This window comes from Falco punctatus (genome assembly GCF_963210335.1).
Source record: "Falco punctatus genome assembly, chromosome: 8".
Taxonomy (NCBI): domain Eukaryota; kingdom Metazoa; phylum Chordata; class Aves; order Falconiformes; family Falconidae; genus Falco; species Falco punctatus.
Genome location: NC_137588.1, coordinates 34,228,151 through 34,254,871, shown reverse-complemented (window position 1 = coordinate 34,254,871; position 26,721 = coordinate 34,228,151). Strand labels below are relative to the sequence as shown.

Genomic DNA, 26,721 nt, shown 5'->3' with positions numbered 1-26,721 from the left:
CTAACATGACTGCATGCAAATTGAAGAATTTAAGCATATAGAGCTCATTGAAGTTGGCATAGTATATGGTGTATTTGCTAAAACAAAGTGAATTCAGTAAGTCACAGTCATGGATGCAACAAGGCAATTCTGGCTCCAATTCTGCAAGCATTTTGAGGACACCTGTTCAGAGGAGGGCAGCCTCTGTTTCTCTTCTCTTTGGGGTGCAGCTGGGTGCAGCATGGAGCTGCAGTGAATGACGTACAGTGAATGATATACATCATTATACAGCTCTATTCCACAGAACGAAATGTAATATGCAATTCTTTAAATAAACATTCCTTCCTGGTCTGCTAGGGATCATAAGGATATCATAGGATAATTCAGGCTGGAAGGGACACAAAACATTACCTAAACCAACTGATCTGTTCTGGTATTCGCCAGGTGTTTTATTTGAGCTGTCTCGAAGGGATGGAGTAGACACCATCTAAGAATTATCCAGATAGAAGTTTAAGGACATATTTTAATGGAAGAGATGTGGGCTTTTTTTTTATGATTTGGACCTCTGTATTGAAGAGATCTACATTTAAGAACTAAAGAGAATACAACCTAATCTCTTTTATTTGAAACATGCCAATATGCGTTTTTTGTTTGATGTTTCAGTTTACCTATGTGTCTCAGAAACAGTATCTGAAAAAGTTGATGTGGATTTTTTGTAACTTCATTTGTTCTAAAGATCAACAAAGTTGTTGCTAAAATAAATGACTATTCCTTTAAGCTGCAAATATTTCATGATGAACAGAAAAAGAGAATGGAGCAACTTGGAAAGAACAGGAGCAGCTCGCATGATAATGGCAGCGATGGTTGTCTGAGGTTTTGCTCCTGCTTCTCTGTGTGTGCCCACTGTTCCTATGGACAAGTTTTATTAATTAATATTTAAGGACTGAAAAGCTTTAGAGCTTCATGAAATTTCTTTAGCTAACAGCAAAACACAGACCTTTTCATATGTGCTGTGGGTGATTTCTGCCTGTGAACACACAGATACCAAGTCTCATACCTGGCTGATTTTCAAAACAGCCACAAGACTGCTTCTCATTTTTTTAAAAAGAAGCCAATTTTTTTACAAGTCGTATTCATCCAAATGTCTTATACCTCCACATCAGTTACCACCCTAGTTTGTTCTTCTTGTTCCCTGTCTCTACAGTTATACACATACCTTTGTCATGAGAAGGAAAAGCAAAAAGTGTCTAGTCTGGGACTAGGAAGTTTCTGAAATACTGTGGGAGGTGATACACATCACAAAGCCTTCCTCCTGATACGTGTCCTAAAGCCTTCCTTAAGTGATTTTGCCCATTCTTTTCCAAGTTTTTTAATCCCTGGCCCAAATAGCTGTTGTGTTTCTTGGTTACGGAGAACGCTTTGGCTTCCCCAGGATGCAGGCACGCAGTGGGCTCTTCACAATATGCATAATTAAAGTCAGGTAAAAGGGAATTCTGTCTATACACCCTGGAGAGCCACAGTCCATGTGGCAGGAATGACTATACTGCTTCTTTGCCTTTAACTGTTGTTTAACTTAAAGCGGCCCTCTACTTTCAGTAGAGTTTTTAATAGCATCCAAAACTGACCAGGCTGACTATTGTCCAGATGAAGTTAAGAGGTTTTTAGTTGAATTGAGAACTGTTCCTCTTTTTGACATTTATTTTCCTCTATCATTTACATGAGTTTGTTATTAGCATTTTTTACATTCCAAAACATTTGGGAATAGCTTCTCTTTGTGTGAATAACCTTGTTTAAATGCACACTAATATTTTAAAACAAACACAATTGCAATTTTTCCTATCCGACATTCACCATCCATTCTCTGCGGTTCTCCTGTTGTCGTGGTTTAACCCCGGCTGGTAACTAAGTACTGCGCAGCCGCTGGATCACTCCCCCCTCACCCACAGGGACGGGGAGGAGAGTTGGAAAGGAATGTAAAACTCGGGGGTTGAGATAAGAACAATTTAATAATTGAAATAGAATAAAAAAGAAAGAACTAATAACACTGACTAATGACAATAACAGTTATAATGAAAAGGGGAAGGGAAAGAATAACATCCAGAGGGAAAGGAAGAAGGGAACACGTGGTGCACAACACAACTGCTCACCGGCCCAATGCGCAGCCAGTCCCCGAGCAGTGACCTGCCTGCCCCGGCCAGCCCCCAGGGGCATATACCAGGCACGGTGTCCCATGGGACGGAACACTGCTCTGGCTTGTTCGGGTGAGCTGACCTGGCTGTGTCCCCTCCCAGTTCCTTGTGCCCCTCCAGCCTTTTTACTAGCAAGGCCTGAGGAACTGAAAAGTCTCATGTCAAAGCCAAAACACAGCACCGCACTAGCTCCTAAGAAGATAACTAAGTCCATCCCAGCTGAAAACAAGACACCTGTGTATAAGGTTTTAGTTGTCCAGCCAGGGAGAGAAGCATGAGCCAGAATATAAGACTTTGAATACAGGTCCCAGCTTCATTGCACCTAACCTTAGATAATTCAACCCATTAAGCTGCTTCATAAATTTCAGAACCTGATTAGCATCCTGAAGAGTCTTTATTGACAGTTTCAGTTTTGTAGTTGAGCTTTTAAATTCGGTGTGCATTCAGGCCTCTGTTCCCATTAGTATACTATTCTCAATTAGTGTTTCCAGCCAAATTCTTCAAATTTAAATATAAAATGCTCACCAAACAAGTCAATATTTCAAATACATAATGAAAAAAATCTCCCACAAGTGGAAGACAGGAGACGTGTACAGAGTGAATTTGGAATTGGTCAGGAGCTGCTTTACTGGGGTTCCAGGAGTTTGGGTGCTGCTTCTATGGTTGATTCTGCTTTGTTTCATTCAAATATGAAATACAATGACAGTAAACGTAAGATAACATTGCATGACATTTTGGAGAATTATTTTCATTTGGAAGTCAAATAAAATTTGAATAAAAATAATAATTTTTGATTGGATTTTCAAAGACTTACGTTGCAGAAAAACTAAACTTTTAAAAAATTAAAGCTGACATTAGACTGAGACAAGAAAGTCAAAATATTGCATCCAGAAATAATTTAATAAATATCACTGTATGAGGACCTGCATGTTACCAGGTGTCACAGCTCAGAGAAATCAGGTATACTGAAGTTATATGTTAATGGAAAAAGAGAAGAAAAAAAAAAAAAAAAGTTGACAATTCTGAAAAAAAAGTGTCTATTAAAATGGTCCAAATCATTTAAAAATGAATTAAACACACCTAATGGAATGCAATAGAAACTAAACATATGGCAGTTGCAATAATCTTACATGTTTAGATGATTTATTGATGCCAACGAAAGTATTCATTTGAGGAAAATGGTTAAGTTTGGTCTTTTGATATGCCTTGTTATCCAAACGTTCAACCCAGGATAATGTGAAATTACTGAAATTACAACAGACGCATTTCAAATAGACGCAGAAAGAAAAAAAATCTGTGCCAACTGAATGAGCTGGGAATTATGTCGGAGTTATTTTTATGGACCCTAAGGACATCTGATTTTGCAGAGGAAGTTCTTCATTCCCATGTTGCCCACTGGTGGTCTCCAGATGGTGAAAGACTGGCGTTCCTGACCATAAATGACTCTCTGGTACCAAACATGGTTATTCCCCGGTTTACTGGAGGTCTATATCCCAAAGGAAAGCAGTATCCATATCCTAAGGTAAGATGAGTGTGAGCACGACCCCCACTTTCTCTTCCTTGTTCAGTGGTACTATTCAACCATATGGAAGGAGTGTTTGTAGGCAGTAACAGAGGCTGATTTTGTTCATATTGCTTTTCAGGAAATGTTAAACACTTTTTTTTTTTTTTTTTTTCCCCCCCAGTAGACTATAACAACTTTTGCTGGAAAGAAACTATCGAGTGAGGGAGCAGCAGACAAACTAATTCATAGTCATTTCATCATTGATATATGGCTTGGTAAAATCAATCCACTAGTTCTGAAACAAGTGTAGTATGTTTGAAGGATTGCAGAGAGAAAAAGATACTGTCACAACTGCACTGGAGTCACACACACTGTGTGCAGAGGGCAGGGCAAGTTCTGTTGCAGTTATGTAGATCTCAGTAAATTATGCTGTTAATGAATGTGACAGATTGGCCTTGAATAAGATAAACCACAATAGAATATTTTCCTGGCCATCAAAATGAGAGAAAAGATATATATGAAAAATTGGATGATTGCTCAGTTTCAGAAGATGTAGAGAAGTTTTTTTAGACTTGTGTTGATAAGTGAAAGAACTGCACAGACAAGGATTATGTGTGAGATCAGTCCTTGTTTTCTGGGGATTTCCTGATTCGGTGCCTCCCCAGCCCATTGCTTTTGTGCTGCGCTCCAGCACTGGTATTCCCTTCCAGCTTAATCAGTTTATCCATCCTATGCATGCAGTTTCAAAGTGTCTGAGTTCCTTTCTGACCAGATATGTAGGTCCATGTATGTGGTACTTCTTTGACATTACAAGGGAAGCTCATTGAGGGCTTTAGAAAATACTAGTTCCCCTATTCCTGATACCAATTTTTGGCGATGACTCGCTATTCTTGATGGGTGGACAGTTAGACTGTACCAGGTACTATGAAACAATAATATGCATAATATAAATATAATGTATTTGTGCTATGAAATAATACTCTAACATAATGAAATAACAGTATTTTCAGAGGTAGTTTACATACTTGCATTGGCAAAAGGCCTTGGGTGCCAGAGCAAAGGAAAAAAAAAGGAATATTTTTAAAAATCAGCTTTGTAAACAAGAAATGAGTAATTCCGTTTCATTAGCAATTCAGCATAAAAGTGATGCACAATACTACTTCAGTAATCTCGTTAATGAAAAAACATTATCTTTATTTAATGTCTTCATTTAATGCCAATTTAGCTACCCGTTAAACACCATTAATTGGTAATGAAGCTTGTGGTATGGCAACAGAGATGAAAAAAAGGTTTAGTCTTTATTATAGATTCAAACCATAGGAGAAAATTGTGTCTATGATTAAAAAATAAAATTAGACCCACGTGTGTTTGTGAATACTGGACCACGCACATCTGTGTACGTCATAAGCACAGAATTAAAAAGGAAGTTTAAGTTTTGATAAATAGATTGAGAACAAGTAGGATTTCGGCATAAAGGGTTCTTGTGCTACTGAACAGACGTTTTGGGTATCATACAGGATTTACACTATTTAAATTGTCATGGGGAGACCCTGAGTGGTAGAGCAGCTGAGGCTCTCGAGGGAGAGACGTGGACATGAGAACTGCACGCTGTGTGTCTGTGGCGGGGACAGGACATCGGGGCGGTACAGCCCTGAGCAGAGGCCAGCTCAGGCTGTGCTGTGCCACAGACCCCTCTGTCCCATCTGGAGCAGGACTGGTGATGGCAGAGCTGGGGCAGCGCTGTGCTTCGTTTCAGGCACAGGGGCCAGCACAGATTTAGAGCATCTCTCTACAACTCGTACTCGTGCTGGATAGTAATTACTCATGGCAGCCCTCCCAGTGAGAGTACTCGGATACCACTGTGCAGTCAATGTCAGGTTCAAAGGATGTAAGGAGGCTGCAGTTGTGTCCTAAGGACTTGATCTTTCAGTGGTTTTGTTCCACAGTCTTACATTTCTGCAAGCTGCCTTCATGCAAAGGATGCCTTTGAAAGACCACATTTCTATTGAGGCAAATGTGAAAGTTTTTATGGAAAAAAAAGTATGAAATTCCAGGAGTCTAATTAAATCCGTTTTCAAAACTTTTTTTTTTTTTTGTAGCACTAGTGAAAATACACAAATGCCACTTTCTTGTCTGCCATACTACTCAGAAATGAGTGGATACAGCATGCAGACTATATTGGGAGATAAGTCCAATTTCTAAAGGGAATTTGTGCGTTTATTTCAGCCAAGATATTTTGCATTTCATAATACCCCTGTGAAGAGCCAGATATACAGCTTTTGTAGAATATTATGATTAAATCTGTAGAATCAGTGATTTTACCTTGTCCTTCCAGTATGAAACAGGAGTCAGCCCCATTGAGAGAACCACTTTTCATTCCCCGTATCCCAAGGATGCTATATAGATAGCATTGTGTGACTCCTGCGACTTCCCTGAAAAAGAAGCTTGAGTGTGATATAGCTAGGACAGGGGTGTGGGACCAGTAGCACCTCCTTGCAGTCCTGCAGAGCCTTGATTTCTATTGCCAGCCCTTCCTGTTCATCTCAGGAACATCCTTTACTAATGAGCCATGTTACTGTGAGAAGGATGAGTCTCACCTCCCTGTAGATCCTCAGGATTCATCAGATTCTTCCCAGTAGAGATATATATATCATACTGCCATTTTATTCCCCTTTAGCAACAAAGTGCATTTTGTTTCTCTTAGAGCTGGCCTGCCAAAGCAGCTGGTCCTTAACAGGGCCAAAAATAAAGATTTCCAACGCAGCAAACCAGGGAAGGAAGACTGGGGGAAATTGGTAAAGAAAGAGAAGGGATAGGAGGAAGAGGAGGAATACTATCCCAGATATAGGTCATGCAGCTTTTTGGAAGAAGGAACGATAGTGTCTGGAAGAGACTGTGCTGGAGGCTGCTCTAACTGCTGGTCTAGGAACTGTGTTTTTGCAGCTGACTTCACTGAACTGGGCCAAGCCACTTCTAGCATTGGTCACTTGCTCTGCACAGGGGGGTCTGTGGTCAGTAAAGGGCAGTGGGAGAATTACTGAACTAATGTAATGCTTCTTATTTTTGGCTGTGTAATTCATATGGCTGTGAAATTCATGTTTTAACATTTAAGATTTTTAAATTGTAATAACTTCTCATTATTGTAAAGGTACTGAATTGTGTCAGTGAGTGAGTCTATTTAGCTGTCAGTGACTCAGTGCCTCTAAAGCTCCTAATTTTTTTTTTTTCAAAGGCAGGTCAAACAAACCCAACAATAAAGCTGTTTGTGGTTAATCTGTATGGACCAGCGCATACCTTGGAACTGATGCCACCTGACAGCTTTAAATCAAGGTATATAATTTAATTGTTTTGAAACTCATATTTGATTTAACCTGACTGTCTCTTAGGCTAATCATTGCCTTTTTACCTGAGAACAACACTTATCTTAGACTGGAATGCATGTGCTCTCCATCCCTGTGGCTGAACATGATAAAATAAAATACAGCTGGACTGGATTGATGCTCCTCTTAGAAATCACAAGGATCTCAGATCTGGTCATGTGTGATTTCCTGGGAAGCTCCAATGTACTTGAAATCCAGGAAATTAAGAATCCTAAGCTATGGTGAAGGGGGCTGAACACTTCCCAGCTTCTGAGGTCATTACTGCATTCACTCCCAGCCTCTCCTTGCTGTGTGCCAACTTGTTGCTTTCCGTTTCTGAAATTAGATTGCAGCATATGGAAGTGTCTTATAAATGCACAGAACACATCAGCAGGGTGTTTCATCATTTAGAGAGAAATATTCTGAACTTTTCAAATCTAATAGGTTATGGAAAATTTTGTGTCTCGTCACGACTGACAGATGCAGTGAGGTGACAGGTGAGATGCAATGCCACCAGATCACAGAGACTAAGGGTGGTGTTTATCAGGAGAAACTGCTACAGAACCAGTGAGCTAATTTAACAGTCCCGTTAACTTGGGGACTGAAGTAATGAGGTCTGGCTGCAGCTGGTGACTCTTCTGCTAAAATTACTGTCTTAAGCTGAGCTCCTGATCACCTGTCCTCACCTGAGATGCCTTGAACCTTTTGTTTAAAGGCAAGAAAATTTTCATCCCTTGCTGTATGTGTATTCCAGTTTGTAAAATTGCAGTCATATTGATTAAATTCCTGCTGTGGTTTCAGTGCACATACTAATGGTCTTCTAGCCCTAAAATGTTATATAATAGAGATAATAATAATAATAATAGTAACAACAACAACAGTTACTACAGTCCAGATCTGGCTCCAGTCTAAAGGCAAGGCAAGTGCCACTTTCTGTCTTTATTCAGGGCATTTTCAGATGGAGAACAGCATGAGAGGGATTGGCAATCATAAAGTTACCCCTAGCTAAAAACAAACAAACAAACACCTCTGTGTGTAGTAGTTGTTTTTGCAGTTCCTACAAAACCCAAAAGATTTTATGGTAATTGTTCCCAAAACAATCAGGATGTTAACAGTGGGCACTGATTCACAACCATTGTAGCCACTTTTCAGCTGGCATAGCTCTCTTCTACACAAATTGAGGTACCCTAATTTAGTGCAGGAATGGTTTAATGGTGAATTATGCCTTGCAATTATTTGTGTCAGCTGGAATTCTTACTGATTGTGTTAGTGAAAGGAATGATTCCAAATGAGTTGTGCTTTTTGAAGTATTTTCTTTCTGTTGATGGGCCACTACTGAAAAACGTAATAAAATCTCCTGCTGCTTGCTAACCCTTCATTAATTTAAGTAGTGCTGTAAGATCTGAAAGAGATTTCTTGCTGTCAAGATTAGCATCTTCACTCTCTCAAACAGCATTAAAATCGTCCTTTAAATGTCAGAAGGCACGAAGAAGTTAAATGAGAAAGCAATATGTAAATCTCAAGAAAAAAAATATCTTGGAAATCTTCAGATGTTATGGTTTCCCACTAGATGTTTCAGGTTCATTCTTCCTCCCCAGCAGGTTGAAAATAAAAGTAGAATCAAATGAACGAATATTGGTATCTTAAAAGCTCTTCTGCATCTTGCAGCTGAAGGCTAGCAGTAGCTCAATTTGGAATTTCTTTTGTGAGCCCTAACAGGCATCTTTGCCAGATTTTTGAGTCCTTGATAAAGGTTTTGAGATATTGTTGCTGTTTAATTGAAATAATATTCATGTTTAATGTTTCTGGTTTGTTAGTGTTATCAGAAGACCAAGTAAAACTACTTAAAACTGTGAAAAAAGTTAGTTTCATCTCAGTTTTAGCTGTTAAGGTATAATGTCCGTGATGTAAAATTCAGAAAAATTATACAGTTGTGAGCCAAGTGTACTGTAAGTCTTGCATTCTGACTCTGGATTTGAGTAGCAGTCAGTTATCACACTGGTCATCAATCTGTATATATCTGTAGATCAATGTATATAGATATGAAGAATGATCTTTGAACAGGCCTTTCTAGAGTGTAAATCCTTGGAATTTGTAATGGTTGGGAGGGGTTTTTGAAAGCATTGGGTTTTTTACTAAAAGTAGTAGCCACTTCAGTGGTCTCTCTTTCTCAATACCTTTCTAATCCATTCACTATGGAGTCATTGGTAAATAGGTCATGGGAGTCTTTCAGTATTAAATGGAATGGGACGCTATCATATATAGCTGTATGGATCTTTCAGGGCAGGGACATTCTGGACTTAGTGTTGTGCAAGTTATAACCAACTGCTATTACGGGAGAGATTCCTACACAAAGAAAGCACAAATGGATAGGGAAGAGGGCTTCTGTTACTTATAACTGCAAAAAGTAACATTCACATTCTTAACTCTCCCCAAATTGTGTGCAGTGCAGGACCTCTGAATACAGAAAACTATTTCTCTGATTTTTAGGACATCTGGGAACTCGATGCAAGATGGAGTAAATTCAGTGTTCTGCCTTCATTTACTTCTTGCAGTGATTCTATAAATGTGCTTGGTAATATTTCCCAACCTTTGTTCAGGCTATTCTGATATAAAAATAGCAATAACGTTTTTAGATTTACTCCTGAAAGTTTGATTCTGTGGAAAAAAAATTACCATCTACTGTGCACTGTTAATGCCACAAAAAGACTGACAGTCTCCCTTTAAGCGTGTGCTTGCATTCTGTGCAATTACTGTTTCCCCCTCGGTGTTTCCATTCCATGCGTACAATTACATTATGTTTTCGTCAGTGGCAAACACGATTTTGTACTGCAGGGTTTTTTTCTCATTAGCCCTAGAAAGCCAGTATACATGGAAGATGAAGTATGTGTGCATTCGTACACTGCTAGCTCCTGAAGTTCCAGTTGGAAAGCTAATACCTCCTGCTGCAAATCTTGAAAAAGTGTGTGCAGGTGGTCAGTGCAAACCACTGTAACTTAGGACAACTGAAGAATTCTTGTAACTGGTGCTATTTAGATCTAAGGTATTAATATGTTAGGAAGAAATTATGTAGGCTGATTTTTAAAACTCCATGCTTGAATTTAGACCTGTCAGGCAGAAAAAAATCATTTCTTCTCCAAAGTAAAAATAGGCTAAGACCAAGAAAACGTGAAATAACACATGAAAGAAATTGCGGTTATTAGAGTAGAGCTGTGCTTTCATATATGATGAAAATGTTTTTCTGCTAGAACTGTGTGTTGACTCTTGAAAGTCTCAGTGTTGGGGTCACCCACTGTCTTCTTTCCCCATTCTCATCCATAGTAAGCAAGCTACAACGGCTCCCCACTACTCCCAGACACTGCTGACCAGGTAGCTTTAAAAAGCACCGTAAGAAATTCAGTCCTTTTACTTACTTTTTCCAATAGTAGTTAAATGCCTGAAAAAAAAGCTAGATATCTACATTCTCATTTCATATGTGCCTGCTTTTTGAAGAGACTGAAGTATACAGCCAGACCCTTCAGACTTTGTAGAAAAAAAAAAAAAAAATTATGAACTTTAATCGTTTGTAATGAAACCAAAAACACTTAAGAAATTGAGTTTGTATTAATTCAAATAATGCTTTTACAAGCCTCACCAGTGTTTTTGTTATCCACACATATCCAAATCAACAGAATCATTTGGATATTTATATACTTCTAATTTGAAATCACCTTTTGAATCTAGAAAGCTTGATTTTATACCTCTGGCAGCCTTGCTTTGGAATGTGAAGCTTACTGGATTCTAACTGGAAATGGGAAAGGTTGGGAGGGGGGTCCAATTTGCTATTAAGAAAACTGGGGTTTACTTTTAGCTTTGCTTAGATATGCTGTGTCTAAACTTCTTTCAAGCTTTGGCCCCTCCCCTGTCTTGTAACTTGGCAATAACAATACCCATCTCACAAGGTTAATGTAAAGGATTAATTCACTCCCATACCCTATAGCAAATGGCTGTAATCTGCTCAGCCAAAGCCTACAGGATAAAAAAATATTCACATACTTTATTGAAGCCTTCCCGCACAATGCCAAAGTATTTATTGATTATACCCTTCCCTATTCAGTAGGAAGAAATGCAAGTGCTGCACATGGGCCAGGAAAAGCCCTTGGGTCAGCAGGGGCTGGGACCCAGCTGCCTGCCCAGCTGTTCTGCTGAGAGATTTGTGCTTGGGGCTGAATAGGGGACAACAGCATGTGCTTACTGTCACCAGAGCTGGACTCCTGTGGGAGTGTGGCCAGCAGACTGAGGGAGGTTGGATTACCCATAAAGGCAGAGCATCACCCACCAACTTGGGGATTCAAAGGAGATGAAGAGGGTCCATCAGCGTGCTACCAAGATGGTCATGACCAGGGCCCATAGCACCAAGGAAGCGGGGAACAGAGCTTGTTAGCCTGACTAGGATGGTGGCCATCACCACCCATGGGAAGGGGAGCTAGAAAAAGTCCTTCCAACCAAATACTTGTGGCTTAGACTCAGAAGAAAACTGCAATACATCCAGCAATGTATGCATAGATAAAGTCATGTGTAGTATACCAAAATACTAACAAACTGTAGTTATCTTAGCGACCTTGCAGGTTGTTCTCGATTTGTGTTGTTTTGCACGTGTTTCTGAGAATGACATTGTCTATTAGTATCTGTAAATTCTCATCCACTTTTCAATACACAGCAATATAAATAATTTTAGATTATAGTAAATATTCTAGAGCATTCTGCATGGGGCAAGTTTCTGTTGTTTACTTTCTTAGATAACAACTTGCCAGCAAACTAGTAGGGCATAATAGGTTGGTTGGTTTTTTTTTAAGGTGAACCCTGTTGTGTTTATTATCAAAATCCAAATCTATTAAAGCCATCAAAGTAAGGTTCCTTTTTCCATTGCTATAAATATTAAATATCTTCCAGATATTCTTATGAGCAAGGCTTTCATAATCAGCTCATTGGCTTAAAGTTAGAGCAATTTCTTCACTACATTGAATGGTATGAAGTTCCAAATTTTGACTCTTTTTCTTCAGCGCTGTCTTATTTAAGTTTAATGCTGTGAGTTACTTTCCCGTGGTGTTAGTCTATTTCAAATCTAAGTATCTAATATTCAAATTCAATTATGATTACAACTGTGCTTCCAGTGTAATGCAGTGCAAATCTCTTCCCCTTGTTCAGCTTATTGTCTCTGTTGACTTTGCTAAGCACTTACACTAACAGCCAGCAAGATACACAGATATATCGTTCTAGTCACAAGCATCCCAAAACTTACAAGTGAAACAAGATGTGGTGGACATTCTTAAGTGGTGATAAATGTATTAGCAAACTGTTAAGCTACCTCCATAGAACTGTGTATTAGTTAAGATAAGCAAAATAAAGGAAAACATTCTGTAAGAATGAAAGATTTTTTAAAAAATAAGGTCTTCAAGCTCGGCAAAGGATGATAAACACCTTTGATATTTAACATTTTTTGTCAGCAGTTAAAAATGAATGCAGACTTCACCAAGTTACAAGTCTTTGGAAAAAAGTTAATTGCCATATGCTCAGGAAAGACATTTGCTTTCTTAACACCTGCAGCTGGAAATTTATTTTTTCTCTGAATATCCTCCATCGCCCTCAGGCCCCAAGATCTGACCTTTCTCGGTGTGCAGCACCCCTTTGGCATACACGAGATGTTCCAGCTCCAACTGTTGAGCTGACTGTATACATGTGACGTGCCTGGTTCACAGGCCTAAGGGAATTCTTTATACTGATTAACTTATATAATTGCCTTTTGAAGGCCAATTTGAAGTCAAGCAACAGATTTAAATACCGAATTTGGGATCAGAAGTAGTACTGTGGTCAAAGAGCTTTAAGCTCTTGGTTTTATACATTGCCTGGTTCAATCCAGCTTAGAATAAAGTGAGTCACGTACAAACTCCTTCAGCATGACTGGACATGGGATGCTGTGGAAGGAGCCTGCCTTTTCTGTTCTCAGTGCTTTCTGTCTGCTTTTACACAGAGTAAAGAGGAAAGCTATGTTTTTGGAATTCAGAAAGGAAAAAATGCTAGGGCAGATGAGAGGGAAGAAACTTTAAAAAGTCTGAGGTGAAAACTTGATTAGACCACAAAATGGGGACTGGCTGAAAACCAAAAAGACAGGTCTATGAGGCAAGGTTTGAATGAGGTTTTCTTGATGGTCAGGTTCAGTGGGAGCCATGAGAACTGGTGAGATGGTGTGGAGAGAAATGAGAATCAACAAACAGGTTTTACGGTTCCCGTGATCATCTTATAGTGGCCCTGCTGCGAGAAAAGGGATCAATAAGGAAAACCCGGGAACTGGCTACACAAAGTACAGGAAAAAGAACATTAGGAGTGGAGTGAGGAGATGCAGCTTGAATAAAACAAGCCACAGCAAGAGAGGAAAGTCTGCTCTTATTAGGCCAGTTGAATGCTAAAACTGGATTCTGCCTTTGCCACGCAGCCTCTGTGTGATACAGGCAGTTTGAACTGCTGTTGCACAGGTGATTGGCAATTGCGTTTGTTACTCTTTGGACATGCGGTAAATTAATCCACAGTCTGATTTAAGAAATATTCCCAAACAAAGGTGAATGTTATGCACTGAACATTCAAACTGCTGTGAAGCACCTAACTAAATGGGTATCAAATTGAGGACCTAAAATAAGTGTACATTTTAATGAAATACCTTGCTTCAGTCTTTTGTCCAGAGAACAGTCATAGTCTTTCCTCTTTAAAGGTTATTGTGAGGAAACTTGAGGTACGTACAGATGCAGAGAGTCTAGTAATCCCAGGACGTTTGTGTATTTGGGTCTGGAGGAAAAGAGAGTGCACTTATTCTCATTACCAGTACGTAGATTAGTTGAAAAAAAGCCTGCTAAGTCTGACGACACAAACTGATCGCAGCTTCCTCAGAACTAAAACAGGTTTTGCCCTGCAGGCTTCTCTGGTTTTATTTAACTTTATCAGCCGATCCAATAAAACATAGGACTTCTACAAACTTTACCTTGGTTTTATCTCTTGACCTGCAACAACACTACTACTCAGTATGCGCCTGTGCACGCTGAACGTGTGAAACAATAGATTAACTGCAAAACTGTGAATTACAAAGGAACATTACCTTGAGACAGTACTTAATTTCAGAAGGGTATGTGTTTCTACTTATATATGTATATATGCAGTATACTGCAATCCTGAGAAACAAGTCATAATGTAGTGAATTTTGAACATACTTTTATGCATAGTTGATGGAAAGAGAAAAATTTTAGGATGATCTTTTGCTTTCACTTCAGTGATCAGGGAGTTTGTCAGTGATGGAAGATGATGTTACAGTTTGAATTGGACTATTAATTACTATATCAGCTGGATTCTGAATGATTTAATCTTCTGTTTCCACCCCCCACTGAAGACTTTTTCAAATGGAACAGCTCAGCCTCTGTTTTGTAGAATTTGGTTTGGGGATAATTTGGTCTTATTTTTTTTTTATTTGGCGGTAGGACTGGAATCTTTTGCAAAAATATGTGTCTTCTGAATGCTTTTGGTATAGGAAATACTGGCTTCTGTTGGAGTTTAGTGTTTGTTTTTAAACTGGCCAGCAATACATGGTTCATGTGTATTTGCAAACCTATGTTTCACAAGTATATGCTTCACAGCTGATAAAATTTAGATATTAGAAATGGTTGAGAAGGAGGTGATAATGGAGTACGGATTTCCAAGAGGAACAGCACACTGGGACTGATCCTTTCCTCTTGTAGGAACACAGCTGCTGGGCATTTAGGGTTATTTTCTCCATCCCTCGGTACTGATACTGTCATGCGGTACAAATCCAGCATTTGATGAACTGTGTATATTCTTTTTTAAAAAAAATCTAATCTGAAATAGGAATAATCTGAACATTGTGATTTCAAACATCTGCTTAGGGAATATTACATCACTATGGTGAAATGGGTAAGCAACACCAAGGCTGTGGTGAGATGGTTAAACAGACCTCAGAATATCTCCATCCTTACGGTTTGTGAAACCACAACTGGGGCTTGCAGCAGGGTAAGTTGTTTTTTTCCTAAACTCTCTTTTCAAGGTTTCTTCCTGCATTTTGTTTTCACATTCAGAAAAAGAAATTTGGAAATCAGTTTTCAGATGCAGTACTTGCAAGCTGAATATAATTAGTCAGCAGGGAGGAAATGGATGTGAGAAAATTCCAAATCTGGTGAAATGACTTCATGCAATTAGCAACTTTGAGTGACATTTTTGGAATTACTAAGCTTTGTTCATTCATTAACTTCAGTGGAAACTGCAGTTGCTGAACATCATGTACTTTGGATATAGCTAGTGCAGTGACAAGCTTGTCTTCCATCAGATATTTTCAGCCGCCTGCTTTCTCCTCTCTCCCCCTACAGAGTTTCATTTCCGATCTTTCTGTTTCTCACAGCTTACATATGTTTAAGGAAAAGGTGTAAAATTCTGATAATTCCTGCAAATTCAATAACAGAATTAAATAACTAGAAAAAAATAAAATTGACAGGCAACAGGGATATTTCATTTTGAATGTAAGCCAAGCTGAAATGTATTTTTCTGTTTGAATTCAGCCACATCCCATCCCTTGACCCAGACTTTGACTTCTGACACTCCTGCATTCCGTCTCTCCATTTTCACAGTCAATCTTGCATCTTGAATGCAGCTGGCCACTTTCCCATTCTGAGCCACAATCTCTTCCCAGACCCAACTAGAAGTATAAATATTTTCTTTACATGCTAATATCAGTACCAGCAGATGCTCTAAAGTAGAGGGTAAAATTTGGCAGTTTAAATGGTTATGAGTGATTAATGTTGGTCTAAATTTGGCCTCTGAGTCAAAGGCTCCCATCAGTGTCTTCTACTGAAGTCAATCATGTTAAAGCATTAGGGATTCTTTCGGAGCTTGTCTGCTTCTTTTACTATGTAGTAAAAAAAAAAAAAAATTAAAAAAATGCAAGCTGCTTTTCCTGACTCAGAAACTACAAATAAATCCCCAAACTGCGGATTAAGATTGTGAACATGGAGATTTGTTGATTGCATTGCTTTTTACATGGTTCCCGCAAGCCCTGTGCCCTTTTATTAAGAAAGTCAGTCATGAACCACTGTGGGCAGTCGCTTCTGAAAGGAAGCCTGTATGTGCTCCAAGGTCAGTTGGACTTATCTGAAGTAGGCATCCAGGGAGCTGTAATCCAGGACATAGTACAGAAGAGAGAGATTGAGAAATCCCACTCCAGAAGAATTAAAGTGTTGCAAAGGACCTTCTTAGGTAGGTAAGGAAGGATAGTGCTGCAGTGTCACTGTAGTGCGTGCAGCTCAGACCAGGCTCATGCTTGTCACCCTGGATGTTTCCCGCACTGCATCTGCTGGGATAAAGTGATGCTCCTGAATTCAGTAATGGATGAGGAAAGGCCTTATTGTAAGATTTTAACATTGTATCACACCATTTGATTCCAACTATAAACTTTTTTTTTTCTCCCCTACCATTTTGCACATGTTCTCAATTCCAAAAAGTAGTTTAAAACCAGCTGCTGTAATAGCTACAGATATTTCATTTTTAGGCCATATATGTACAGATGTTTCTCTAGCTAATAAATTTTCATTACTTCAGTGTGACTGTGACAATTTACAACAGTTGACCTATATTCTGTATTTTTTTCCAACAATGTGTGCATGGTATTTGGGGGTTCTTTTGGATGGCATGATGTAAAATATGAGTGTCCCCAATAAAAAACATTCATTTGCATTTATTTATTTTTCCTCTTCACTAATGCCACACTACAACCCATTAAAGCAGGGAATTGTGATTTGAAAAGGTCTCGCAATTCGAGCTTGATGCTGGCTGTTTGCCCAGTGTTGATGAAGGACCTAAAATATCCAGTTATCAGATGATGCCTAGAGGTAAAAAACAAATGGAACTGCCTGTGTAAAGCTTCTTGATAGCTAATCAGAAAAGACTGAAAAAGACATTCTTAGGTCCCCTGTGGTGTTATACCAAAAACTCTGAATAAAGCAGCTGACTTTGTAATTAAATTATTGTTTGTTTCAATGTAAGTGCCAATGAAGAGATGTGAAGATTGTAACACAGTAGAAGAAAACCCACAAAACAGCTAAAGACCTTTTCCTGAATGTGTGAAATATTTTTGATCTATAGCTATTCCATAAAAGCAATTTCTTTCTTTTTTTTTAGAAATATGAAATGCAGTCAGACCTGTGGCTTTCTAAACAGGTATAGTATAAATGCTATTTCTGGGTGTATAAAGTGTAATTGCTTCATTGTCATTTTTATTTAATAATATGTTATTTTTATAAGCTACAGAAATACGTTCCTTTTAAAACTGAATACCTTTTAGGAACCTAAATTAATTTAACAACAGAGGATTGTAGCAGTGCCTGTGTAAACACTCAGGTGGCAGCTTGTTTCTCTGGTAGCGGGTATCCTGTCACCTAGCATCACACAGAGGACATTTTGCAATCTAGCTGACTGTGTCAGTGGTGGAAAGAGATAACGTGCTTCCAGCCAGCGATTCAGCCCTTTGAACTGAGCCACTGCCTGGGTTTCAGAGGCAATATTCCCGTCAGTTACTGATCTCGCTGCATTCAGTTAATCAGGCACTTAAATGACCAGCTGATTAACTACCTAACTCATGGATGGTTAAAGATAGATTAGACAAATCCCATTCCAAGTCCTATATAGTGCACTAATTTTTTTCTGATTAAAAAATAACCTCACCAAATTAAACCCAAAGGAGTTCAAAGATTACAGGTCATACGGGCTATAATTGGAATGCATGAGAATAATATTTCTAAATTCATACCCAGAACAATATGTTGAATTAATGTGTCAGCAAATTATTCCATTTTCATGGCTTCAGAAGAGCTGTCCAATAAATGGACGAAACACATTCTATTTAAAATACATTTCAGGCTTCATTTTGCAATGTGCAAATGAGAAATCATTTTGAAAAAACTATGCTTTTATAGCAAGCCGTTTTCCTTTAATATTTCTGTGTGAAGTTACGCATGGAGAGATGGTATCAGATCAGGCTACAATTTACAGTAAGACCATGATTCAGAATATCACTTCAATTTACCTATTTTTCCTATACAACTTTATCAAATCAGTGAGTGTTAAGTACGCACTTAGTAATGTGTCGCTGAGTCCAGGCCATGGAAACATTTGTTCTCCTCATCGCTAGTAGGACTTACCTCTGTCTTTAATTGTATGTCTGTAAAGGAATGTATCCTGGAAAGTCCCACTGCGTGAGGGATGAGACTACCAGACCTTTCACTGGGAGGGAGGGTTTTGCAAGGGCTGTAATCCATGCTTTAGGACAAGGTTGCACAATGGTAACTGCTGGCATGAACTCCATTGAGCTTTAGGCACCACATTTTTGTTAATCTTACCAGAGTATATTCAAAATCTAAGGATTTTTTTCTCCGCTTGTTTTATGAGCACAGCAGCTATCAAAACCAAGGAGACAAAAAACCTAAGCTGATGTTAAGTTTAATGAGAAGTGTGACAAACTAACAACAATCTTACATTTATAGAACGAAGAACCAGTTTTCTCCAGGGATGGCAGTAAGTTCTTCATGACTGTCCCAGTGAAGCAGGGGGGCCGGGGTGAATTTCACCACATCGCCATGTTTATCGTTCAGGTAAGGTTTTAGTTCAGGCTATTTTAAATACCCTACTGGTCATCTAGGACTTCTGATGAGGACACATGACCCAAGCAAAGGCTTGCACTTCAGTAGAATCTGAACACTTGTGTCATGGTCATTTTTCCGGTTGTCACTCAGTGCAGAGGGACATATTTATAATTTCTTCCAGAACACGTAAAGTTTGCTCTCATTTCTTAGACCTCTGCTGTGGTGGCACGTAAGGTCCATAAATGAAAGATATTTCCAAAGTACTCTTTCTGGAAGTTTTCATCTTTTCTTTGTACCTCTATAGACAAGCAGAGATGTTTTCTTGTTAGAGCCTTCTGTCAATAATAATGTTTTATAGTCACAGAAATTCAAGAGATCTGCAGAAATGTTCATTTTGCCCTCTTTATATGCACTATGTATGCCCAAGTATAATTTTAAATGTCAATTCAGAATATTCAGAATCTGATCTTACTCACAACAGTACAGGGAGGCAATACCCAAAACTTAAAATGTTATGAAAATTAGGACACTTTTATTACCCTTTGCAACATTTTCCAGTGGTTTCCATTTCCCAGGGTTGTTATTTTTCCAAGGAAGAATCTGAAAGAAGATGAATTTGCACTATGATTTTGAAGGTCACCAGTGTGAAGTTGTGATGAACTAATAAAAGAAATGATGCCCTGGAATGGAACACTCCAAGGCATCTATTTAAATCAGTAGAGCATTAATCCAGGTACTTTAGCAGAGCCGTATGACGTAGGAGGGATTATCAAGGTACCCAAAACATCAAAAGAGCAGACTTGGCATCAAGCAACTCTATTGTCTCCCCTTATGACAGTGTTCTGGTATGAACATTATTAAGTCTGAAATATGTTCACAGTGTACTGCAGACAGAACAAGAGCAAAAGAACTTTAATAAAAAATTAACCTTAAGAAACAAGAAAAAGATACTCATTCACTAGAGTAAACATATCAAGAAAGCATCAGAGAAGAAAAAAGGGATCAAAGGCTTGTCAAATTCTGTCTTCTAAAGAAAGCACTAACTCAGGTGACAATTTGGTAAAGGTGTATTAATATAGTAACCACACGCAAATTCACAATGGAGCAAAACCGTTTAGTCAATCAAGTCTTTTTTTTGTTTCTTTCCCAATATGAATAAGTATCATTAAAATACATGAAATAATAATGAAGTAGATCAAAAAAGTAACTTGCAGCTTTCCCAAGGATGTTACAGATACATTCAAATTTGCCTTAAACCTGTAGCCTCTGATATTTTTCACTTACTGAAGAGCTCAGGAAACTTGATCCTAATTCAGGAAAATATTTATGTAATAGATTAAGCCCACTCCTATTCAATAAGATATTTAAATATATACCTGCTTGTAAATGGATGTTTTAATCCCACCAGGATGATGTTTCAATTCAAGTTTATGATTAAGAGTTTAGTATTCTATCCCTTTTAGGCAGAATTAGAGCCCTCTGTACTGCTCACCTCCAAAAAAAAAAAAAAAAAACCAAACAACTTCTATTTTGACCAGCATCACCATGAATAAACAAGTTTGGATGGTATCATCAAGGACAGATTTGGCTTTAAGTATACACCTGCTCTTGAGAAGAAGAGGAGATGTGATATCCCATGTATCAACCATTATTCATCAATAAGCAACATTCTGCATGGTCACGGGGCTGACAGAGAGCAATAAAGGACAGGAAATGTGTTTATATGATGTGTTTTACACACCGCATTAATCTGATCATCCATTATTTCTAAAGCAAACATGGAGGCATAAAAATTATATTAACCATTGCACGTAAAGTCTTTTGTCACATCAGATGTTTGTCACACCTTGTGAGAGAGCCACAGTGGCATAACAGGTGCCCTGCAGAATTTAAAGCAGTCACCAGGTCACCCATACCCAGATGATCACAGTTTTTCATGATGGAGCTTGGATAACACTGGAATTTGGAATTTAGAGTCTCATTACTTCTCTGTACTACTCGGTACAGATACCAGCTCGTTAACAGAAAGCAGACTCCAAGTGCAGGAAAGTTAAAACACAGAACCAACGTGAACATACAGTGACAAAGAAGTAAATGTTAATGGCTTGCTTTAGATTAATTTGATCACTGAGGCTTATTTGTCAGTCTTACAATAAGTACTGACAAATGATCTTTCTTGGACGGCATTTCTTTGACTGTACTTCAGAAAAGCATGTGTCAATAATATAATCAAAGCAGGTTGGCAGGAGCATCTAATTAAATCTTCTTGCAAGGGGAGGTTGCTGTTTAAAAGGTTACTGTCTATCATATATTATTTACTGTCTGAATGTAGAGGGCTAGATGTGTGTTTTATTGTTTTCAAATGCTTTTAGTAACTTATGAAATATTTAAAAGAAACTAATCTCAAAATGGGATTGAATCATATGTTATGTATCTAGAAATTTCTTACATGGGGTTTTGCCACTCTAGAAAGTATCGTTTTTCCAACCACAAACTAAGAATTATAAAGTAACTTTAATGGATCAAGGCAAGAACTTCCTGCAAGCTTCATAAATTATGTATTATGGCTGTAACCTTGAAAAATAACCATGTTTATTAACGCTTGGCTGGGCTTTTTATTGCTGTTTCTTGTTAGATGCTGTGATCTCAATATTTAGGTATCTCTTTCAATAGTTGCAGCTTCTCTCCCTCTAGAGAAGAAATACTGACGTATAGTAAATCACTAATTTGTATTTTAATCATTTGTGGAGACAGCACTGAATATCAGAACCTTCTTGAACAAGGGAACCCTCATCATAAACATACGTACAGCACCTAGCACAACATCCTCGTTTCAGTTGGTACTTGCAAGGCTTGCCATGGTGTTACTGCGTCGTTCATTCCTTGTGGATCAGTTCTAAGGGTCTTGTTTCTGCCTTGCCAGTTCCAGACACGTCTCACAGGTGTCCTTGAGCATTTTCTGCTTTCTAGTTACTGCTGCTGTTGATGTAGAGCTCGGTGTTTAAAGGTTACAGTTCAGAAATCTGAGGATTTAAAACACTCTTCATGCCTTTACAAGTTTTTGTAGGCCACGTAATCACTGAGGCCACTGTGACTAGGTGCTTGGTATTCGCAGGGCACAGTGCCGTTGGATCCTCCGTCTGACCTGCTCTGTAACTCCTGCTGCTCAGTGTTGCCCACTAAAGCTGAGATACAAGCTGAAGTGTCACCTTTTCTCTTGACAAAATCTGTCTTGAATTTGGAAACAAAGAATTTTTTATATCCAGGCCATGCATCATAAACCTGGTATAGAAAAAACACCTTCAACGTGTTCGTGCTGGATTATAGTGAGGGGTGAAGTTCTAATTTTCAGTGGTGTAAACCACAGGTTTACCTTTTGCACCAAGAAGCTCACTCAGATGAGCTTCTCACTCTTCAGGTTTCATGGTTTGCAGCCTGTGCCTGGTGAGGAGCCTGCCGCAGAGTCCAGCCAAGGCTTGGTTTTACCTGAGGGCAGGTGGGCGCTACCCCCTGGGGGTTCCTAAGGCAGCTCCTGCTGCGGTGGCCGAGAAAACTGCCCTCATGTTCTTTGAGAGAGGTTTTGCGTTTCCCTTTGCAGCAGGTTTTTTCCTAGGCTCACACCGGCACAGAAACAAATTCTGAGAGGAGCCAGGGGTGCTCCCTAACTTGCAAGTCTCTGGTTCAGTCGCCAAAATTGGGAGCTACACTTAGATTTCCCTTGTAGACCCTGGGTGGAGAGGCTTCTTATTGTTTGTTGGCGTATGGACAAAAATTGTGATGAAAACTGAGATGATTTTAATGACCTTGAAAAGTTTTATCTATGGGAGGGAAAGGATACTTGAAGTTCAGGCCTGTCAAAATGTGAGGTCTGTGATTTAAAGACGTTATGTTGCATATTAAAGTTTTAAAAGCTGTAATCAGTAATGACATGTGCATACAGTCCTGCTAAGCAAAGAGAAATGTAACATGTACGGTGGAAGTTAATGTTTTCCCTGTCTCTCTCCAGGCTAAAAGTGAACAAATCAGTGTGAGACACCTGACATCAGGAAACTGGGAAGTTATCAAAATCCTGGCATATGATGAAAATACTCAAAAGATGTAAGCACTGTTCTCTTTGTCTGTTTATGAAAATACCCGACTTACTAAAGTGGAATCTATTTGACTAGCAATAGCATATCTAAAATTAAGCAACAATATTTTTTTTTTTTCATTTTTGAGCATTACCATAAATTTGACACACCTGAGTACATAAAAGTGCAGTTGTAAGACAATTTACCTTCCTGTGTATTACTGGGTGTGTTTTTATGTAGAAGAAAAAGGAGCATACCGTGACATCAATTGACTCTCTATATTTTTTTAAAGAAAAGAAATCAACACACAGTACAGCAGTAATAACATTTTGGTGACTTCTTTCCTGGATTGTAGATAAGAAGTCATAGCAATTTTTTACTACTTGATAAAACCCCAAATCTTCAGTTTTCATGCTTCTTTGGTTACAGCATGAGGTCTCTGGACTTCGGGAATCTGATTCAACCTCATAAATTCAAATTATATAGAGAGATTATCCAAACCCTTGATCCTCACCCAGCTCACTCGGAGAGAAATCCTTCCAAAGACCGACTTAGTGCTGTACTCGGAAGGAAATGCAGCACATACTTGGTGATTCTTGGGAGCAGTACAGAAATGACACAAAACATCTGAAAGCTCTATATAATTTCACTAGATCTTGGCTGGTGTTCACTTATAGCTGCACATGGCAGAAAAAAAAAAAAAAAAAAAAAAAAAAAAAAAAAAAAAAAACCCCAACCCACAGATGTGTCTAATTCTGATTTTCCTTAAAATACATGATATTTCAGCAGCAACATTTTTGAGGCTGCAACAGTGTCTGTCATCTCCACTGGCACTGGAGAAACACCCTTTCTGACCAGTCCTTCCATGGGTTTTGAAAATACATTCGTAGGTAATTTTTAGATACTTCTCCAAGGTTCAGATGAAAAAATGAGGTCTGGATGCAACTCAGCCTGCAGAGAGGTGGCAGACTGCATGTGGGTTGTCTCAGCCACTTGGGAGGACTTCCTTACTCTTCTGCCTCTAAAGCAGAAACTTTATAGGCACCTCATCTGGGACACACCAAGGAGTTGTCTTGATATTCTTGCAGCAGCTCTACTAAATAAAGCCTCTTCCCATGCATGCAACCTTTTCTGTAAACCATTGCCTAGGGTGCTAGCTTCTGTTTCTAGATAGAAGAAAAAAGTCAATTCTGCAGCTCAAAAAGGCTTTCGGGTATCGTAAGGCCTATTGTAATTTATGATACCATTCCATTGTGACCTTTTTCTGCTCCTTGGATTTATATTGCAAACTGTTGGAGTGAAGGAGAAACTTTCTCTTCTGTATTTGTAATATGCCGAAAGAGGTCCTGGTTGCTACAGGAGCTTCTGGGCAGTACAGGAATTACATAGAAAGCATGAAATACTGTGTTCATCACTGTTTCTGTATGAAATCATATAGCATCTGAAATAATTGCTCTGTATACTGGGTCTAAGTTTAATCTTGGGGCTAAGATTTATATAAAAGTATTTGATCTCATGTATATTTGGGAATTTTAAATTTTAAAAGTTATTTATGATGTCTCGCACTTCTCTAAACACCACCCAAATCAGACAGTTTACCAAAGTGTGTTTAACTTTGTTTGTCTTTTGGGCACAGTTATTTCTTAAGCACTGAAGAATCCCCAAGAGGAAGACAGCTACACAGGTAAGTAGTACATGTGGCTGTGTTAACAGCTTCTTCATCCCAAGCAGGAGGTGCTATGATGATGTTCTGTGAGCTTAATTGCTACTTTGGGGTTTGGATCATCGTTTATATTGTGTAAAAATTAGTACACTTGAGCTGTAACAAAGGAAGAATCACAGCTTTTCAAAATTCAAAATGCTGATATTTTACTTGCTGAAAAAAACAGGAAATATTTTAACAGAAAATGTTTTTACCGCTATGTCTTCACTAGTCCTTTATAAGCATCTAAAAAGCAAAACCTAAATATAAGCATGTAATATGACAGTGTTTAAAAGTAGTGAAAATCTTCTAAATAAAAATAATATTTGTGGGGTTTAATCATGCAATTTAAAGTGTGTGGGCAAAATACCTTCTCCTTACACAAATCTCGGTGCTTGAATCTGAAGTTAACGAGGCTTTTCATTAGTTAGTGTCCTACTGACACTGTTACCCCCAGCACTGCTAGTTATTGGAACTCCAATCCTCCTTTGAGCAGGTTTTGGATCCTGTCCATATTGCCCAGTTTACAGAACAGTAGTCCACTGAGTCATCTGAAAACAGTTTGCATCAAGCAAAATATAAGACAGTGATATTTTGGCGAGTTTAGGGACTGAAACAAATTTTATCACTCTGATGAGCTGATTCTTGGTTTATTGTATTTTATTACAATGGAAAATATTTCTGATCGATTTTTTCTCCAGTGTATCAACAGTGGGATCATTGAATCGTCAGTGTCTCTCGTGTAACTTCTTGAAAGACCAGTGCACGTATTTCAGCGCAAAGTTTAGCCCCATGAATAGGCATTTTTTACTGCACTGTAAAGGTAAGTCATGCACAGTGTGTAAAAGTACTGTGTTTGCTTCTGAATTAATGTATTCCCTTGGGAAGTGCATTAGGCTGGAGTCTAACATTTAGCTCAATGATGTATTACTCAAAGTTCTGTACAGGGCTTATTGCAAGACTGTAAGTAAAGATGTTCTGTGTAAAACCTAAATAACCAGTGATGTCAGAAAGCTGCTCCATTCCTAACCCTTCAGCCCTAGTAAAGGACATTGACTTTTAAATTTACCCTGAATAAAAATCCTTCACCAAAAAAACCCATGGAATTTATAGTGACGTTACTGTGGTTTGTGACAGCTTCATTATATTATGTATTGGGATTGATCTTGTGCGACTACACCTGGTTAAAAAATGAGGGCCTGCTTTCGATAACACTATGTCCCTGTATGCGTATATGTGTACGCTCACAGTATATCTATACACAGTCACCGACATATGTGTGTGTCTGTGTGTATCTACCAAAAAACAGGTATGGTTTAATCCACACAGACAGATCATCTTTAGCATTACAGTTGCAATAAATAACTTTTAGCTTTTTGTTGTTAGCTGCATTCCAGTAGCACTGAATGGCACCAATTGGGTTCAGAGTTTCTGTATAAACAGAAAACTAGAAACATCCCACACTGAGAAATTTATAACCTACATCCAGGAAATAAACACTGATAAATAAGTAAGATTCTAAAAACGGGTTGAGAAAAGCATGAGACAATCGATAATAAAGTGTATAGCTAGACCTGTTGACCTTGAAACTTGCAGTATGTTACAGACAACGTTCTGAGAGTATTTTTGCTCAACTAGCATAAGATCGTGAAAAGTAGAACACAATTCATCTCAAATAGATGTGAATAGCCCATTTTATTTGCATGCGTTTTTTCTATTTCTTTTGCAACTGTACATTTTTTTTGCACAAAAATAAAATACCTGCCATCTTGAGAACTGAATCTATTCAAACAAACAAACTATGAATATATATTGGCTAAAATAAGGCTGGGTGTTTGTTCGGCGCTTTTTTTGTTGTTGTATGTGTGTGTGTGTAAGTGCACCTATAATACCTACCTTGTTGGAAAAATATATGTATATGTACCAACTGTATGGTTTATACATGGTTAAAGCTGTGACAGAAGTTATGGAGCTAATCCCAAGGCCCTTATCTGAGTAAAGACTGCATTAGTAATGAGCTCCTCATGGTTTAAGCAGAGTTTTCCCTTGTGCTGTACATAGTCCCTATGGGGAAAGTCTCAGATTCCTTTGAGAGAGAGGGCTGGTAAATTGGGAGGAGTGTTTTGCCCCGAATCAGCAATGTGCTAGGGCCCCAAACCATAGCTTCTTATTATTATATTAGCAAAGTATATTCAGCCTGTTATTTTTGATGTGTTTCTTTGATATAAAAATGTGGATGCCAGTATGCACAT

General features: G+C 38.5%; 1 protein-coding gene across 4 annotated transcripts in view; it reads left to right on the top strand.

Moving 5' to 3' along the window:
• DPP10 (dipeptidyl peptidase like 10) overlaps nt 1–26,721 on the top strand; it is a 567,120-nt gene that overhangs the window by 511,628 nt on the left and 28,771 nt on the right. For all 4 annotated transcript variants that reach the window (XM_080399193.1, XM_080399192.1, XM_080399195.1 and 1 more), the window contains 8 exons: nt 3,536–3,690; nt 6,905–7,002; nt 14,957–15,080; nt 17,238–17,276; nt 18,599–18,706; nt 22,704–22,795; nt 24,404–24,451; nt 25,171–25,292. In XM_080399193.1, coding sequence (XP_080255319.1) covers nt 3,536–3,690; nt 6,905–7,002; nt 14,957–15,080; nt 17,238–17,276; nt 18,599–18,706; nt 22,704–22,795; nt 24,404–24,451; nt 25,171–25,292 — 786 coding nt within the window. The remainder of the gene's footprint in view (nt 1–3,535; nt 3,691–6,904; nt 7,003–14,956; nt 15,081–17,237; nt 17,277–18,598; nt 18,707–22,703; nt 22,796–24,403; nt 24,452–25,170; nt 25,293–26,721) is intronic.